Source organism: Athene noctua, chromosome 2, assembly GCF_965140245.1.
Source record: "Athene noctua chromosome 2, bAthNoc1.hap1.1, whole genome shotgun sequence".
In the NCBI taxonomy this organism is placed as follows: Eukaryota; Metazoa; Chordata; class Aves; order Strigiformes; family Strigidae; genus Athene; species Athene noctua.
In genome coordinates this window covers 22,639,811-22,659,401 of record NC_134038.1, presented here as the reverse complement: position 1 = coordinate 22,659,401, position 19,591 = coordinate 22,639,811, and the positions used below count along the sequence as shown (strand labels likewise).

General features: G+C 34.4%; 1 protein-coding gene across 50 annotated transcripts in view; it reads left to right on the top strand.

Moving 5' to 3' along the window:
• The window catches only part of RIMS2 (regulating synaptic membrane exocytosis 2), a 489,731-nt gene that overhangs the window by 263,633 nt on the left and 206,507 nt on the right, over positions 1-19,591 (top strand). For 40 of the 50 annotated variants that reach the window (XM_074898586.1, XM_074898600.1, XM_074898596.1 and 37 more), the window contains 6 exons: positions 649-768; positions 2,581-2,680; positions 3,456-3,579; positions 8,182-8,228; positions 9,370-9,482; positions 14,864-14,911. In XM_074898586.1, the coding sequence (XP_074754687.1) occupies positions 649-768; positions 2,581-2,680; positions 3,456-3,579; positions 8,182-8,228; positions 9,370-9,482; positions 14,864-14,911 (552 nt within the window). The remainder of the gene's footprint in view (positions 1-648; positions 769-2,580; positions 2,681-3,455; positions 3,580-8,181; positions 8,229-9,369; positions 9,483-14,863; positions 14,912-19,591) is intronic. The other 10 variants (XM_074898608.1, XM_074898599.1, XM_074898601.1 and 7 more) reach the window with 1 other exon arrangement.

The following is a 19,591-nucleotide window of genomic DNA, read 5'->3' as shown; positions in this document are numbered from 1 at the left end:
TATAACTATGCCCATATTTAATTATGGAATAATAATATTCACTGTAACTATGCTTCATATGTGAAGTAATTATTCCAAGAAAGAAACAATAAATTTAAATGGAGTAATGAATATACCTTTTAATGTATTCTGTAATTTTTAATTTACGACTGCTACTGAGAGAAAGTAAAACCTGGAAAATGTATGTCAGTCTTAGAGAAAACCAACAGGTTTGGAATAGTGGAAAAAGAAGAAAAGTCTCACATCAAATTTCTGTGCCGTTAAATTTCTTTTTCAGTATTACTCTTACACTAGACCCAACTGCTACAGTTGTTTTTGTCAGTACTCAGGTGTGATTGTCATTGTGTGTAGATAACTATGTAGAGTTGTCTATATCTGTCTAATCAAGACACAAAGTTCATTCTAGATATTTACAAATTGCATTTAGTAAAATAGATCATATTAAATATTAGACATACATTGTGATGGACTGTATATCCAAATGAATATTTTTTAGCAGATTTTTCTGTCATTCTATTACATTAAATATTAGTGTAATCATAATACTTTTATGGCATTTTAAAAATTTATCAGGATATTAAAAGTATTACTGAGATATTTTTCTTTAAAATCCTATTCACTGTATTTTCCATTAACACCATATGATAGCATCCTGTAACTTGGCAACCATCCAAAGATGGAGACCGTCTCATCGGTCGGATTTTGCTAAATAAACGACTAAAAGATGGAAGCGTGCCTAGAGACTCGGGAGCAATGCTTGGATTGAAGGTTGGTAATGAATAATTCTGAACTAACAACTCTCTCAGTTAAACTAGCTATCTTTATAATGAAAGTATTCTCATATTATATAGTGTATGCATACCAATATCTATAATGTCTTATTCTCAAAATTACAATATAGACACATTTTATATTCAGTTACCAGGAGTAATTTTATAGGGTCCCTGACAGGCTCAAAAAATTGTATTTTTCTGAAAGACTAGACATGTTTTCACAAGTTTGCTGAGAATGTCTGCTCTGCAAGATACTAATTGCATCCTTGCTGGGCAAGCCAAGCCTTGTCTGTTTTCTTTGGTATTGAGCATTGCACCATGGTATAACTTCTGTTCCCCAAAAGAGGGGAGAAATATGAAAAATAAATTACCTCTTTTCAACATCTGGGGGGCATCTGGAAGTTAATGACATTTCAGTCCAGAGCAGTCTGCCAGTGGAAGTGCCTTTTTCTGGATTTTTTCCCCTTCTGATTGTTTTATTGACTACATTTTAAATACACATTACAGAAAATTATTTTATATTTATTGTATATTATCACAAAGTAATGTTTACATCTCTTTCACATGCAGTACTATTTGAAAACATTATGAAGCTAATCTAGCTCATACCTTGATCTCATTTTTGTGTGATATTTGCAGTTCTAGCAATACTACTACAAGAACGAGAATGAATTATGCACAGTAAAAGAAGCAAGCATGTCTTTATTTTGATTCAATGTCCTTGTTTTAATAAATAATTACAAAGTTTAATTAATTCTTTGTTCACTATTTAGCATGACACTGACTTCACTTTGGGTATGCAGATTAGATATAGTCATACACTGTAAATAGGGATTAAATCGGTGTATATCCTAAAATATTTTGGAAATTTTTGAATTTTTTATTTAATTGACAAATTATTTTATTTTGAAGTCAGTGGAGAAGTCAGTAGAACATCACTTTTGGTATGTGTATTATTGTCAAAAAATGCAAGAGAGACTAACAGTGCCACTATGAAGTACCTTTTGTTTAAACTTTTATGTTTAAAAATCTAAAATCTTCTATTATAAAGATGAACTCTTCACTGAGATTCATGAATAGTTTAGATTCAAGAGTTACTATTTTTCAATTTCAATAGACATCTGAAAAGATTGATTTTGAGCAATTATTCCTGACCCGAAATTTCAAATATTTACATTACTGAAAGTAACCTAGACTGGATTTAGTGTTACAAATTTTAAATCCCAATATGAAGACTGTTAAGAAATCTTAAGAATTTGAAGATTATGCAGTTATAACTGATTCTGATATGTGAATCTCCTGATTCCAAGACAATTAAGGTCAAACCTGTTGAATTTTCCTGTAGAGAAGTCTTCAGTATGACGAGTATTTTCATCTGACTTGCCCAGCCAAAGTGAATTTGATTACTAAGAAGATATTTGATGCTTAGTGTGAACGTCATGAGTTCTGTTACATTAATATATTTGCTTTCATTTAAAAAGTATTGAAGTGAGCAGTCTAATGAACAATACCTTACTTTTTTTGGGTGGTAACTTATAATACATTAAAATACTGTACATTTATTTGCTAAAGTTTAAAAGCTTTAGCATTCTGTATTTGCATTGTATTTAAATTACACAAATAGCCAGAATAAGTACAAACATAACCTGTCATAGCCAAAATTCTGTGGTGGTTTTTTCATCTGTATCTGTCTTACCTGGGCTACCTCAAAACCAGGGAAATAATTGAATAATTCTTTCTGTTTCCAGAACATTTAAGTAATTTAAAGTAACTTTCATTCTATGAAAATACTTCCTCTTTGAAACAGGTAGTAGGAGGAAAGATGACTGAATCAGGTCGACTCTGCGCATTTATCACCAAAGTTAAAAAAGGAAGCTTAGCTGATACAGTGGGGCATCTTAGACCAGGTACGTATCTACTATAGATGTATGCTGCTGAGTTCCTTTTCTGAAGGTGATAACAAGCGAGCGAGTTTAATTAGGTGTGAAATTATGTTCAATAGGTGTGATGAACTACTGCAGAATTCAACCTGACATTCAGTTACTAGATTGACATTACTGCTTTTGTGAAACATGTAAATTCTTATGTTGTTTAAAATCACATTTTAACACTCAAAATAATATTCCACTGATGTTCTGCCCAGTCATTTTGTGGTGTATATTTTATTTAGAGCAAACGGGCTATTACAAACATGTGAACAGAACCAGCTCAGCTAAGAAACTGCTTCTATCCCAATGTGCAAACCATGGATTACTAGATTGGAGAATGTGCAAGAGATATTAACTATTAACATAAGAACAATCTGAACCTTAAATACTAAACTTGTAGAGGTAAATGGATCTTCAAAATAGGAAGTTGACGAGATATGCTGTTTTGAAGACCTGCATTTTCTAAAGAGCATGTTGGGATTCCTGTAAGCCACAGCTGCCAAAGCAAGTAAGAGCTGTCTAATTCAATAGGGGTCCTGACGATGATATTATTGTTTCACTGAACTTTACATATTTGAAGCTGAGCTGTAGAAAACCTTTAATACTCAGGATTTCCTTATATTAAGGACTTCAGACTTGTTCTAAAACACAGGTTTCACAATCCAGTAAGCTGACAGTAGAATGGCTTAAATTGTCATTGTAAGTACAGTCCACATCAAACTTCCTAAGCAGAATGCTGTTGCTGAAATTACAGGTGATGAAGTATTAGAATGGAATGGAAGGCTACTACAAGGAGCTACCTTTGAGGAGGTGTATAACATCATTTTAGAATCCAAACCTGAGCCACAAGTGGAGCTTGTTGTTTCAAGACCAATAGGGTAAGAAATTTTGTAAATTTTTGTATTAAATATGATAAAAATGTTGCTAAATTTTGCTTTTAGGGCAGAGCATATCAAACAGATTCATAAACGTTGTAAACAGTAAAACTGAATGCAGAATTGTGTAAATCGAAAGCATAGCTAGAATGATAGATCACACCAGTAAGTAAAAACAGCTAATATGGTAAAAAATAGCTTCCCTTCTGTGCTTGTTTAGTTGGTGATCCAGCCTAAACTGGCTCTGAAACTGTGGTTATACTCTTTATTGTTGCAATTCTTGACTCCTGTTTTTTATTTTTGTATTGACATTTTAATATAATAGATATAAAATTATATATTCATATTTGGTCTATGAACTGATGATGAACTCTATTGACAGCCTGAAATTTGCACCAAATACACTATGCTAATGACATAATCAATATGCTTTGGAAAGTCTTGAATCCACATTCTCATAATCTTCATCTATGAAATTACTGTTTGTTATCTAATACAGAACATATCTGAAGGAATAGCTAGAAACGTGTGAGACTTTTTCACTGGTGCTTTACATTGCCCAGCTTTCTTAACTTTCAGACCTATTTCTTAATGTCTAAACTTAAATTTTTCTTGCATAGCAATAGTTGCTTTGTTATATTAGACTGTGAATACTTCCCCTTCTTCATCTGTTCTTTTTCTTCCAAGTTCTTACAGCCTACAGTCACATCCATCCTTTCTTTACTTCTCCATTTGAAGTCCCATAGCTGATCACACCTGGGCTGTGAAGGGGGGGGGATGCTTATTACTGAGTTTGAAGATGCTTACAGTTGTTAAGAATTTTCTCTTTTCTCCCACAGAATTTATTATGATGTATGTGATGCAACTGGACAGGGTGCTAGGTAATCCCATCTAGGCTCCCTTTTACACATGTGGTTTGGACCAGGTGGTCTTCCAAGATCCCTTCCAACCTGGGCTATTCTGTGATTCTATAATTATATATTAAGAAATATATTTATCCCTTTTTTTTGTGTAAAATGCACGTAATTATATTTGTACATGTAGATATCTTCATACAAAAAAGCATGGGTAACATAACTAAAAATTAAGTAGTAGAAAAGAACTAGAACCATATAATCTGAGGATGGGAGTTCAGTGAGGGTAATTTGTTATCAGTTCAGCTATAATAGGAACTTAATGTATAGGAACTTAATTTGGTTTGACAGTTTTAAACAAACTTGATAAGAAAAACTGCTTTATCTTGTCAGTGAGATGAGAGATTATCGTCTGCTACATACATATTGAATTGCAACCCCTTTAGGGTAAAGGTTGTATCAGCTGTCATATCCTTTAAAACCTTTACATAACTTGGGAGTTGTAGGTATAACAGTAATGCTAAGGAACAGACTACATTACTAGAAGAATATTGTGAAAAGGTGTTTTCAAATTAATTTCATACAGGTGTAAATTCTTCCATAATTTCAAACAGAAGTTTACAGCAAAAGTTTCAAGCAACTGCTCGCGTCTTGAAAATATTCCATTTTTTCCTTTCTTCATTCTCTTCATTGTGCTTCTATATTTACTGTCTGTTGTTTACCTTATCATCATGTCTTCTGTTATGTTACCATGTGCTCCACTTGCTGTCACTAGAGAAGCTCATCCATAATTCCTTGAAGAAGATGATGACTCCCTCTTCAGTGTTAACTGCTTGCCACATAGTCTGAAGAACTGAGCCAGATCAGGGCTAAAAAAGGTGTTCTGTGTACTTGATTCCTAGTGTCTTTTTGCAGTAGATGTAAAACAGGGCTTTCACCTCCAAAACTCCAGTTACTAATCTGAATGGTTTTATAACAAGTCTCAGTGGTGAATACTTTCTGCAAGTTGGTAAGGTTTTAGATTCTGGTTAGATGTATGTAACTCTTTGGGTTTTGGTACTGACAATATAACTTTATAAATGTTTTTCGTGAAATTTGAGCCGATGAACTGGAAATACCGTATTATCTTCTCAGTTTAGAAGATTTTAGGTCATAATCAAATGTATTATAGAAACGAACATCTTCTGCTTGCCCAAGGAAACATAACACTATAGTCTGAGTTCTTATCTGGGGAATAAAGTTTCAATGTATTTAAAATAATTAAAAATTCATATTTACCAGATGTCAGAAGTGATTATTTCAATTAGAATAACTGATGCCCACTTGAAGGATTTCACTTTTGCATTGAGGTATATCCTATTACTTGTAGAGTGTCTTGACGGTCTCATGGCAACACACTAGCTCATGTCAGAAATCTTCAGTTACTGGCAATTAACCTAGCTGAGAAAGAGAATCTGTTGTCACATCCTCATATTCTGAATACAAAACCAAATTCCAGTAAACACAATTGTTAGTTCTTCATATTATTATGGGCTGACTGCTATGAAAACTAAAGATAACAAACTAAGCTGGTAAAGGAAGATAAAACGGAAAGCTTCTTTTAAAAAATGTTCATACCATTTTGACATGCAATTTATCCCTTTTTCCATCTTAAAATAAAAATTGTTAAAAATGCCCAAGTTGCTATTCTGTATGAGCTGGCTGACTCTTATACATGAGAACTATTTTCTGCTTTCTGTTTCTCAGAAATAGTTATTTTTAAATGTTTGCTATTTTCATAGTTATTACTGTTTTGAATTTGGAAAGAACAATTCATTGTGTTTTATTAATTATTCTATACAATCTGCTTGCAGTGGAACATATCTTAAAATGTAAAGAGATGCCTAAAACTACTTCTGCTTCTCCTACACATGTATCTCATTGAGAGTTCCTTGTAACAAATACCATTCACACTATTGTGAAATACTGGTATCTCTATGCTTTAGGAACATAAAGTGTCCAAAAGCTTTCAAGTTTATTGTTTCAGCTATCTTTAGAAAACTCATGTTCAATCTGTTCACCATGATATATGTTTGAAGGTTTTCTTCTCAAACTCATATGGTAGAGATACGTTTTTTAAATTACAAGTTAGGCTCAGGAATGTATTTCTGACTAAAGTAATAGATGAGTATTAGGTCCCTTTATAAATTCCACATATATCAAATATGCAAACTTAAATATTTACTTCTTCAATAACCTTTGGAAGTTTCTGACAGATTTTGCCTACTAACAACAGAGATAGTGATTTTTCCTTCTCTACAGTGGGCAGTCACAGCAGTTGCATGCCTTCTGATTCATTTGAATTATTTGGTACTGTGCATCAATTCACTTGGAAAGATTCCTCAAGCTGCTTACTAAAGCTCTCTTTCTAGTGAGTCTGGAAAAATATTTTGAAACCCTATACCAAAAAGGAAATAAGTAAGTTTTATTTGTACATAGTAGACAATTTTTTAAAAAATTATTTTTATTTTATTAGACAGTAGATATCGCTGAAAGCATTTTTAACCTCCCCCTCCTTTTCATATACCTTTGTGGTGGGTTGACCTTGTCTGGCCACCAAACGCCCACCCAGATACTCTCTCCCTTTCTCTCCTCAGCAGGACAGGGGGAGAAAATAAGACAGAAGAGCTCATGGGTCAAGATAAGGATGGGGAAATCACTCAGCAATTACCATTATGAGTAAAACAGACTCGACTTGGGGCAGATTAATTTTTTAGGAATTAATAAAAGAACAAGATAGTGAGAAATAAAAACAAAACTAAAAACCACCTTCCCCTCACCTCCCTTCTTCCTAGGCTCAAATTCACTCCTTTGTTCCCAGGTCTGCTATTCCCCGTCTGCCAAGCCGTGCAATCGGCTGTGTCTGGCACGGGGCAGCCCCGGCCTCTCCTCACAGAGGCCCCCCCGCAGCCCCCACTGCCAGCACCCGGGCACCGACACGCAATACAGCCTTGGACTGAAACACATCATGGTTTTAAATATTGTTCTGCCTGTGACTCAGAGCTGAATCTCTTCATCTTGCTTGGTTTTACTCATATACCTCTGAAATAATTTATTAGCATATTGATAGCTTTTATTAGCATACAGTAATGTTTGCCCCTCATAGGAAGAATATGTTCCTTTGGGGGGTGGGTGGGCGTAATGAGGTACTTAGTCATTGTGACTGAGTGTTCTAAAATTACATAGCTGTACAGGCAATTTAATACAGGTGTTGGAACATCTCATGTATATGCAAGTATGCAATTTTGCCAAATGAAATTGCTCATTTTATTTAGTCATGGAAAAGGTAAGATTGTCCAAATTTGGGGTTCAAGGACAGTAAAGGGCACATTGGGATAGCCATTACTGACAGTCTAGTATGTCTGAGCGAGGGTCAATAAAGTAAATTAATGTATAATATCATCATAAAGTCTACTACTCACAGTTTTAGTCTACTGAGATTGTTCTTTTTTTATTTACTGAATTATTTTATTTGTGACTGTGCAGCCTCTCTCCTGCATCCACCAAATGACTTGTTCTGTAGGCTTTAATTTGCCACTGAAATTATTTATACTGGATAAAGATAAATATTCCCCATGGCTGAAGACAGCCAGCAGATCATACGCCTTTCCTGAGGCATTCCATGGTGGCTTGAGAAGTGTTACAGTGTAACTGGAATTTGAATATGCTTGTTAGATAAAGGATCAGCCTGTCTTAATTTTCCTGATTTCAGGGACATTCCCAGAATACCTGACAGTACACATGCACAGCTGGAGTCCAGTAAGTTTCAATTGTGGGGTAGGAATATCTTCTCTCTCTTTTATGTAAGCACAGATATATTGAAAAATGTCATCTACAGTCAGTATAGCTCTTGTCTCTGTCTGTATTTGTCTCAATATGTCATCTTACTGTATTATCTATCTACCTTTGTTTAATAATAGACTATCAAAAATTAGGATAGTTTGATTTAGGCTTGACATTTGGTTTTCAGCTTAGGCTATTTTTGATTGAAAATAATAATTCTAACTAATACACAAGAACATCAATAATTTTAAATTTTGTGTTTTGTTGTTTTGCATTTCAGTTGAACCTTATAAACTAAAACTGGGGATGAAATGGTCTTTATTTACAACCTGAGAGATAGCTACTTTGAAATCAGAATACTTCTACTTTATTAGAACCATTCAGCACTCCTTAAATTGTCTAACCCATTATTTCATGTGGGGAAAAATAACTTGTTCTTTGGCTTATATCTGATAAGATGGATTTCAGCCTGGAGTTATTTTTATCATTTTAGAACTCTTTTATAATAGAAGCCCTGAATAAATGCAGTGGCACAAACTTGATTATAATAATATGAAAAACTCCTCCAGTAACTTTTCACTGATCAGCCAAGCCTTAAAATAAAATCCATTTTATGTTTTGTGAGATGTGAATTGTTGTTTGTATTTATAAAAATACTTTACTTTTACTCTGTTTTATATGTCAAAACTTGTCCTCTGACAGTTTGCAGACCTTGTAGGTTTGAAACAAAGTGCACAAAAACCATTACATGCATATTAATGTTTTTGTAAAAATCTAATTAAAAATTAGTGTTATTGTACAAGATAATGTCAGAACACTGAATTTCTGTGACCACAATGAAGTACTTACTATTTAGGAATTTTGGGCCTTCAAGTTACTGGCATAATTACAGTCAGAAATATCTGAATAAACTATTTTTCATTCTATAAATAAAAGCTTTTGATTGCATCTGAGCACCAAAAGATTGACTATCATTATTTGGTAATTTTAAATAGATAAAAAAGTTATATTTAGCACAACTTTATTGTATGTTTGGATTTATTTCTACAATTTTAATTTGAAGAATGTTGTGAAAAATGCATAAGTGCTACTATTTATAAAATATTTTTAATTACAGGTTCTAGTTCATTTGAATCTCAAAAAATGGACCGACCTTCTATTTCAGTGACTTCTCCTATGAGTCCTGGCATGTTAAGGGATGTTCCACAGTTCTTGTCTGGACAACTTTCAGTATGTAAACATTTCATTGATATTAATGTTGTGCTTTTTGCAGCATACAAAACTCCCACTGCAGAGTGCAAGCTACCTCTGACGTAAATTCCTTGTTAAACTAGGTAAATTTTTTGGTTAATGCTGTATATCTCAGTGTAGGCAGTGCCATAGTTTCATAAGAACATTCCATTTTATCTTTTGGAAATTTTATATATGTTGAATTATATATACATATCTATGTATATTTGTCTAGTAAGCTAAACTAGTAGAGTCAGATTTTCGGAAATGTCTAATCTTGACCTCTGCTTGTGCTGATCAGTGTATACACTTTTCAGCTGTAACTGTTACATGTACAGTCAGTAGATTTTATTACCTGTGTGTTTGGACATTAATACTGCTTAATTATTATGCACTAGCTTTCATATATACCTTTCCCAAGATATCCCTTTGATTGTTTACTAATGTTGTATTCTTTGTGCCAGTGTTACTCACTTTTGTTCTTTGCTCTCATTGAGAACAAAGTTCATTACATGAATCTTTTCTTTAAAAGGGTGATTATTTGTACTACACTGAAGAACTTGGGTTTTGTACACCTTTCTGTGTCATGTATAACTCCAAAGTGTGATTTTTTTTTTTTTTTTTTTTTTAAAATGCTCAGTTGTGGCCTGGTACACGTTGAAAAGGAGAGGAAAATGGAATGGAAGCAGTGCAAAACTGGTGTTAAACAAGTTTAAAAATGTCACGTTCATATTTCTTGCAAGTTGCTTATGTCAAGATAATGAGTGCACCATGAAAATATGCATAAAATCTAAGCAGATTGTTTATAGGTCTCACAGAGATGGTTTATGGCATTGATAGGCGAGAGGAAGAAATCTTTTCCTGTCTGTTCAGCAGCCATGTTGGCTCCATTTTGCAATGCATGAGACATTATTTGTTTTGCTCATTAACCAGCCATCTATAATATATCATTTTTAATTTTCTGTAACTGTTGTAAACTAAGACTCAATCAGTTGAAAGACTCAATCCTTTGGATAAATGGAAAACTAGAAATCTTGTCTGTAGAGTGCAGAATGCTTTGCACAAAACACAATGACAAGGGAACATGAAGTGTCAAAATACACAGACCAAGCTTTCTAAAAACCAATTTAGTTTTACGAGATAGAAAAAATTATTGAGAGTGGAAACAGGGAGGAAAGAAATCTCTTTTCACTAAATCTCATAAAAGATCAGTCTGTCAAAAATTTTTGGTTCCTAGTTCTCAGCATGACATTCAAGATCCAGAGTTATCTGCTCAGACATCCAGTGCACAAACACTGAGGAATGATGGTCAAAGTAGGAACCACACAGAACTGACTTCCTCACTTTCTCAGTTTCAGAAACAAAATCTTCAGGGGTTTAAGATTAAGTCAATAGGTCTGTTGGTTTTGTAGTTTGATGAGATATTGCAGTTTCAAGTACGTAAGAATAGTATCAGGAGATTTGAAAGTATATTCTAATTTACTGAGAATAATAGAATTCACAAGGCTTTATGTCTCAGAATGGCATATAAATTCAGTGTTTCCCTTGTTTCCCTCACACAGCAGCTGATGTCTGAGAATGCACAGCTCTGGTTGACTGACATTGAAGTCAGAAATGCTCAGTAACTTTATGAAGTCTCACTGTCTCAACGTAGACACTTAACAATAGACAGTTTGAAAATTTGGACACTTAAATTACCTTACCAGCTAAAGAAAAGTTGGAAACAGCTGTATTTCATGTTAATCATGTTAATGGCACAACCCAGCTCTGGCTGCTGTTGGCTCAAGGCTTTGAGCGGCTAGTAGTAAGCCTTTGGCTTTTCAAGGAAGGGTGGCTGTCACAATGTCTGAAGATGGTGTAGATAGATAGCAACGTGGCACCTAACTGGGCACATTGAAATGTGTAGACTAAAATATATTTTTACAACATTTTTTTTTCAGAACAGTAAATATCTCTACAGTAAATATCTGACATCTTAAATTTTGAAAAATCATAAATTTTTTGAATTTTCAAATTTGGGGGTTTATGTGTCTTGAAGGTAGTGCAATGCTTTTTTTCTTCACTTTTTAAAATTTTGGTTTGTCATTTTATAACTTTTAAAAGTTTTGAAACTTTGGAAGAATTACTTAAAAAAACCCATCTCTTTGTAGAGTTGGAGATGTTTTAAGAAATTAGAATGGACTATGAGATTTTCTAATTTTATACCTTTAGCAAATGTGAAGTAATAGGGAAAAATTGAATTTTTAAGATTTCCTCAAGTTACAAAAACTACAAAATATATGATCTTCAGTGTTTTGTTTTTAATCAACTCTCTTCTGACAGAACAGTTGATGGAACATGCATTTGTTCCAAATAGTTGAGTAAGATGGAAATGGAAGGAAATACTAAATTCCAAATGTAATTGGGAATGTGCTCTTCATGGTGCATGCCTAGCGAGGAGAGTAACTGCAGAGCCCTGGCAGTAGATGGGGACAGGATGATGTTCTTTGTGTAAGTGGTGGGTCAGTTGATGTTCCAGGTGATGGTGGTTGAATTCATACAGGTGTGATGAATCTGAGGAAACAGATGTTAGGCAAGATCTTGGATGTGGTTTTTATATTTTCTGTACTTTTGGACAATACCATGTAGTCCTGATGGGCTGCTGTTACAGCAGCTGTGGTTAGTAGGCTGTGAAGTACAACAGTTATGGGCAGAAGTGGTAATACCTATGCTTCAGGTGATCTGAAGTATTTGAATAAATACTTGGATATATACATCCTTATTCAGACAATGCTACAGATCATTCAAGGGTTTTTATGTTAATAGTGTTTTGGAATGTATTTATGTTCGGTATGGTTCTAGCCAGTTTAGCTGCAGTGACGCCTCTGTATTGTTCAAGGATGTCTTTGTTCAGACTTCCATGTTTTCCTGTGTATTGGCATTGGTCTGTGTACCTGTTTTCTTCCATTGAGGTTGGAGTGACACTCTAGAGCTGGCTAATAGGATTTCCCATGAAGAAAACCATCTCACATAGCTAGGAAATCTTGCTTCCATTAATAATTATTCTGCCGAAATACATATTTAATTGAACAAATCATGTGCAGCTACAGTAAACTATTGTGTGTTATAATTTTCTAAGGTATATAAATAATTTATATATATATTCCATGTAGTTTATTTTATGGCATTTTTGATCCACATTGTTCTTTCAGGGGAGTATCTGACTGTTACAGCAATTATTATTTTATTATTATTTGCTTTGCCTCGTTCCTCTTCCTGTGTTTTTTTTTGCTGATTTGTTTTTCCTTTAATATCATTTTTAGAAGTCAGTAGTCTTTGTTTGTTGGTGCTCTTCATTACTGCATTATGGCTACTTTTCCAATACTGTATGAAAAGTGTAACTTGGAATGCTTTTGCAATAGTTAGGTTTAGAGACTGATAACATGACTAGAAGACCATGTAAATGGATACAGGTATAAAATGTCAATTTTTATACAGGTGGAAATTCTAACAGAAAAGGGATGTCACTTATGAAATTAATCTATTTCCTTGTACAGCCGAACCACAGAACCACTTCAATAGATTTTCCATACATATTCGGTTCATAAAGCAATAAAAATACAGGTATATTAATTATAGTTGTAATATCTGTAACATATTAGAAAGCAGATATTGTACACTGTGAAGGACAAAATATGTCAGCATATTGGGGGGATGAGCTCAAGTATGAGACATGCTACCCTTCCCCCTTTCACCTTTTCCCTTTTCTTTTCTCCCCTTTCTACCTCTACACAAGTAAATTGCTGTTGCTCTAACATCAAAACCTGGAAAGTTCTAGGTAGTGAGCATGATGTGCTAATTACCCTCCATTTTCCAAGGCAGAATATAGCAGGTGAGGATCCTTGGTGCATGGTGGGAGATATTCTATCCCTTTTAGGATTGCGATGTTCTGGAATATCTGTATTTCTCTTGTAATATGAAGCAGAAGCAATCTGAAGATCTACTTTGATTGTGCGTGAGTGGGCCACATTCTGGCACCCATATACTCTGCTCTGCAGAGTGGGGGGCAGTGTGCAGCTGCACTTTGCAGAACACAGAAGCACATCAGACAAAACCCATGATCCAAATTTTCTTGTGTATCCTCTTGCTTTGGTGTGAAAACAGATGACTTCACACATTTTATGGAACAGATTTCTCCAGCATCTATGCATGCCAAGTAAGCAAGGAGGGTGGCAGAACCATCATTATACTGCCTAACTCCATACTTTGGGTGCATTTCTTATGGAAGTGAATATTGAGTAGTAGCATCTTTCCATCACTTTGAAATAGATCAATAACCTCAGGAAAACCGAGCAGGGAGATTCAAAACCATCAGATTGCTGTGGTAGTTGTGATCTACTTCCATGCTCCTGTTCCCCCCACCCACTGGCCTTCTGAGGTATGTGCTCCTGTTCCTGTCCATTCCCTGAACTCCGTACCCTTTCTGTGCCACTCCATTAGCTGTTTCCCTAAGCTGAGGATGGAGAGTGGTTGGTTGGAGTCTGTAGATAGTTGAGGAACTTAGGAGAGTTGCCTGAACTGATGTAGTCTTGATGTAGCCACTAGAAGCCGTAAGAGTGTATGTGGTCTGAAGTGTTACATCACAAAAAAAAAAAGTTATAAATGCATCTATATGTGCAGTGCACCTAAATTTGTTAAATGCTCTAGATCCCATTTCGTGCAAGGGTTTTCTGTATATGCCATATGTCTTTCTGACATGATTGCCAGAAAAATGAGGTACATCAATTGTACCTTCCCCCTTGTAATGCTAATACCAGAGAGCACTACCTTTCTTTTAATCTTTTTTTAAAGTATTTAGGAGGGCTTTTTATAGAAATGCCTCTTAAAGTTGCAGAAAATAGTAAACCTTTTACTTGCTTTACTCTAGAAAGCAGACAAAGCTGTCAGTGTGTGGACTGTACTTGTTTCTGTCTCTGAATATGCATCTACAGTCTTCCTGAAAGAGATGATCAGGCTGAGCTTACATTTCCTACCCCACTTTTAAATCACACTTTGCTGACCTGCTCCTTTTGTTAATGTTATTTCTGAATCTATTGTAAATGTTATCTGTAGACCTGCAAAGTGAAATCCTTGCTCCTGGGGAATCAGTGTCAAAATTCCTGCTGACTTCCCTAAGGCCAGAATTTCCATCACAATGTTTTGATATAATTTGGTAACAGATTTGCAGATTTAATTTATGCATTGCATTAAAATACTGTGTGTTAGATAAATATGTCGTTGGTGTAAAGCTGTGTTTAAAGTAATAGTTGTGTGTCTTTGTTTTTACTTTTGGTCTTTTAGTTTCCAGCGTGTTGTCCTTTTTGGTTTTGTTTTATTGCTTTTTCTTTAATTTTGCTTACCAGAGCCAAAGCCTTAGTAGAAGAACAACGCCTTTTGTTCCTAGGGTTCAGGTAAAGACTTCGTCTGCCTGACAGAAACTAAAGTTGTGGTTTTTTCTTTTGTTTGTTATGGAAAATGCATAGTAGGAAAACGTTACATTGTAGTCCGTTTTCCCTTATTTTTAGTGTGTTGCTTTAAACCATATTAACAAGTTTCATGTCATCTTGTGAGCAGCTTGTAAAATTCTGCATGGGGGTTAAAATATTAAAGTAAAATTTAAAGAGACAACTAGTTTTTGTTGCTGTTTACTCAATATTAAAGTCATACAGGTTTCAACAGTGATGATGGCTATGCATCCCACATACAAAATGTGTGTACTGTTTAAGCAATAAATAATTTGTGCTTGAGGTCATTATATAAAGATGAATGTCTCTTTAAATCATTCATTATCATTACTTAACACATCCTTGTTTGCATTTTCCAAATAATAGTAGCACCTTGAGTGGAAGACAGGCAAAAAATTTGTACCTTGTTTAAAGAAACAAACTTTTTGTGTATGAAACTTGCTTCTTGCATTTTAAAAGTATATCAAAGCAACCAAAACTCTATTAAAATAAAAAAATAATTCCCCCATTGTGTTACTGAATTTATTTAGCTTTGGTATTCTGTTTAGGTACAAGTTGTTTGCCTTTTTTCATTAGAAAACTCCTAAAGTACTGTAGATTAACGCAAAAGTAGGTTTTACTAATATATTATAATGTTTATCTTGCTTTGCTGCATGTTTTTCAGTTCTTTGTAAATAGAATATTATCAGCTTTTCTTACAAATATCTTTATGGAAATGTTAATCTTTTCTGTGGGAGCTGTATAAATGTTTCTCTTGTTTCATCAGTTGCTCAAGGAAAGATGTAAAGGATGATCTAAATGGTTAGAATGAGATGACTAACTTTCATATTGAAATGGAAAAAACCCGATCATATATATATATTTATAAAGGAATTTTAAATAAGACTGTAGGAAATGGTTTGGTTATGACTCATTTGATAAAGTACAATTTTTTTCACAATGTTTTTCCCCAAAAGTAGTCCTTACAACTGCTTAAATGTAAATTCAAAATAAAAAAAAATAAGAAAAAGAGATTAAGAGAGTAGTGCCTTGATAGTATTGGTTTAGGTTAGCATATTATTATGTGCTGGAGACATAAACTGGCTTTGTATTAAAAATTTAAAACATCCTTTAGCATGATTAAGAATTTTGGCTTTTGCTCATGGTAATGAAATCAAACAGGGGTACAGATTCAATCACAAGTTGTTAAGTAGTTCATAAAGATAAAGATTGTATATGACATAAGTAGTCTTCTAATATTTATTTTCTCTTTAGATAGGTGCAAAATATAGAAATGATATGACAATTGATTGTTCAATTTAAAAATGTAGCATCTGCCTGAGATGTGTTTCATAAAATACTGTAATGTAGAAGTAACTTGCAGTAGTTCCTTATTTCAATCACATTATTTAAAATAAATAGACATAAAAATTGTCAGTTCTACTCAGACTAATATCCTCTAAAGAAAAAACCCCACACTTTGATCAAATGATTATTAAAACAAGTGTAATATTTGATAGCGAATATCCAGCAAGAGGTGAAAGTGTATGAGGCTTACTCTCTCACCTCTGGTGGATTATTTTTAGTATTGTAGATACACAGGAATTGTCTTAGCCCCAATTTTATTTCTGCACAGTGTCTGTGGAGTCACTGTGGACCTCTCTAACAGTTTTTTGCAAAGCTCAGTAGCAGTCAAAACTAAACAGTGTTTGTGATGAGTTCCTGAAGAACTCAAACTTATGACCTTGGCAACATCTTTACAACTAGATTGAAACAAAAAGTCCCCCATCTGCCCATTTTTAGTAGTGATGGTAGATAGTTTAAAATGGATTCATTTAAAATATATTTACAATGCAGGCTGCAGAGAACAGAAATTCTCCAGTGATCTTTAAACAAGGGTACTAGAAGCAGTGCAGCAGCTGTGCAGAACTCTGGTTACTTTTTGGCACAAGAAATTAGCTGACTCGGAGCTCTGAGCCATTTATGGTTGTCAGGAAGTATACATTACGTTGTGGGCTGTGGTATGGCTGTGGTATAGCTGTGTTTGTAGAATTCCTTACAAGAATGAGATCTCCAAACATTCTGTTTATACCTATTTGTTTCATTCTCTCAACAGGAATTGCACATCTTTATTCTTGCTTGTATCTTCTCTACTTGTTAGTCTGAAACTGATCCTGGTGATAAATGTCCTAGATTTTGGCACAAGTTCCTCTTCCACACTTCTGTCCCCGTCTTTCCATTCATTTTCTAACTCTTGTATCACTGGATGATTTAAACCCCATCATTATTATTTTATTGGGAAGAAAAGCACTCAGTTTTCTTTTTTCACTACCATGCACCCTTCTCCTGAACTTTTACTAATTCTACCATACTTGGAAAAGTGCATGTTTATTTCCTAACTTACAAATTCAATTTAGCATACCAACAACTTTCTAACTTCCAGAGCGATGCTTTGCAATATCTTTGTAGGAGCGATCTTAAATTTGTGTTTTCCATGCAATATCTCTTGTTTACTTGGTGGAGCCTCCTTTGGAGCCAGAGTTGCCATGAAACTGCTGAGATATTTTTCTACCTTCAAAAATTTCAGACATCTTTTTTGCTTTAATACAGAACATCAGTAGATTTGATCATGTATAAAAATAGATGCATGTATCTACTTGGCATTATTGAAATCAAGATGATGTCACTTAAAAAAGTAACTTTAAAAAGAAATCTAGATTAGGGCAGTCTAAATATCTCCATAATTTTTTGGCCTTCATATCCTAGAAGCTCTTCAATTTGACAGCCTTTTCTTGTATTTTTTCCAGCATATCAGACAGCAACTGAAGCAGACAGCAATAATAGTTCGGTTTAGCAACGCTCAGTAGTCATGATTTGTTAGAGGTATGTTTAACAACATCCAAAGATCACCTCAGCTACGCTTGAAGACTTTACCACCTTAGGGCAGATTCTGCATCTACATAAACTTAAGTCCAAATAAAATTATTGCTGTAAGCATTTTTTAAAATAATTTTTTTTTTTTTTTTTTTTTTCAACAACAGATCCTGCTGGTGTATCTGTTGTTTCAGAATAATGCAAGAAAGAAAAGTAGTATCTCAGTTTCAAAATATTACACTAATAAACAGTTATGTAGGTTACATGAAAAATTCTAATGAACAACAGAAGAACAAAAATGCCTGGCCAGCTGTCTCTCAAACCCAGTGATGTTTCAGTAGGCTGTGGTGGTAGAAATCAAGCTTTGGGGCAGGTGTTCTCTTCCAGTGTCACAAGTTTTATCTCTTTTCTGTGAGATTAATGAAGCAACCCTTACATAATAAATAAATAAAAAATAAAGTGTAGCATAGAATTAAAAACTTCAAATATTCTCTGTGTTTAAATCTAAAGTTATCACTTAAGGGATGGTGTGCCTGTATGTGCTGTACACAAAAACACATTAGAATTGCATAGTTAAGCAAACAGTCAAACATTCATGAGATAAGAGTATAAGAAGTGGCAATAATAATATTATCTAGATTTTCTTAACTGATTTCCCTTATGCATATATATTAGCATATGTGTCCTAATTACATGATTACTTCTTTTCTAGAACTCTGACCTCAGTCAGTGCTCTGAATAAGATTTCTAGTTGAGACTGAAAAAGGATGAAATCTAGTAAACTGAATTTATGTCCTTAATTTATTTAACTTAACATGTTAGCTTCAAATAAGTCTGAGATGCCTTTGGGAAGAGCTTAGACTTGTAGAGTTGAAGGAGAGAACTAAGTATCTCAAGATCTGCAGTGAGTAATCCAGCCCAAATAAAGGACACCCATCCCTGCTAACTCTATTTGAAACTCAGGCTACTTCAGAGGGTGAGCTGATTCTCCACAGGAAGGTGTTGTTTTCTGAGGCTACAGAGGACCAAACAGGAACACTAGATACCTGCATCCTCACTCCTCAGAACACAGCACCAGCGGTCAGTTTTTATATACTGTTATATGTGTAGGAGGCTCATTCTAGAAAAAGGAAAACTGTGGTTTAAGCCCTGTCAGAAAATTGCCTTTATCATCAAGCTGTTGCACATCCCTTTCTCCTCTGGAGTATGAATTCTCATCTGAGCCTGAGATACTGTGTGGCTGGGAATATGTGTGTCATGATAGTAAAGAAAGCCTAATTTTAGTATAGCAGATTGCAGACCTGCTACCCAGCATGTGTATTGAACTTCTACTAGACCACTATTGGTTAAAAACCAGAAAGAATCCTATGAATCTGGGACCAGACCCTCATCTTTGTTTCTCCTGATGATCAGGTTGGACCACTTTTTAAGTGAGTTTTAGGTGTCCACATCCTAAATTGTCTATGTAGAAAAAGTCCTATTCAGAAAGTTTTTTAAAGGTGTTAGACTCCGTGTTAGCATCAGCCAGCATGCTTTTCTTGTGGTGTATTTTATGTGTTCTAATTTTAGCTTTCTCTTTCGTTCATTTAGATCAGTATTGCATCATCAGAGTTTCTTATGTTCTAAGCTTTTAAAAGCGCCATTCCTGCCTGTGTAAAAAACTGCTGAATGGGAGGGTTCGTAGATTCTGCTGTTACTCAGCTGCTTAAGTCTTTCAATGTTGAGCATCACACCTATAGATTCTTATGGGACTTTCACCCTATGGATAGAATA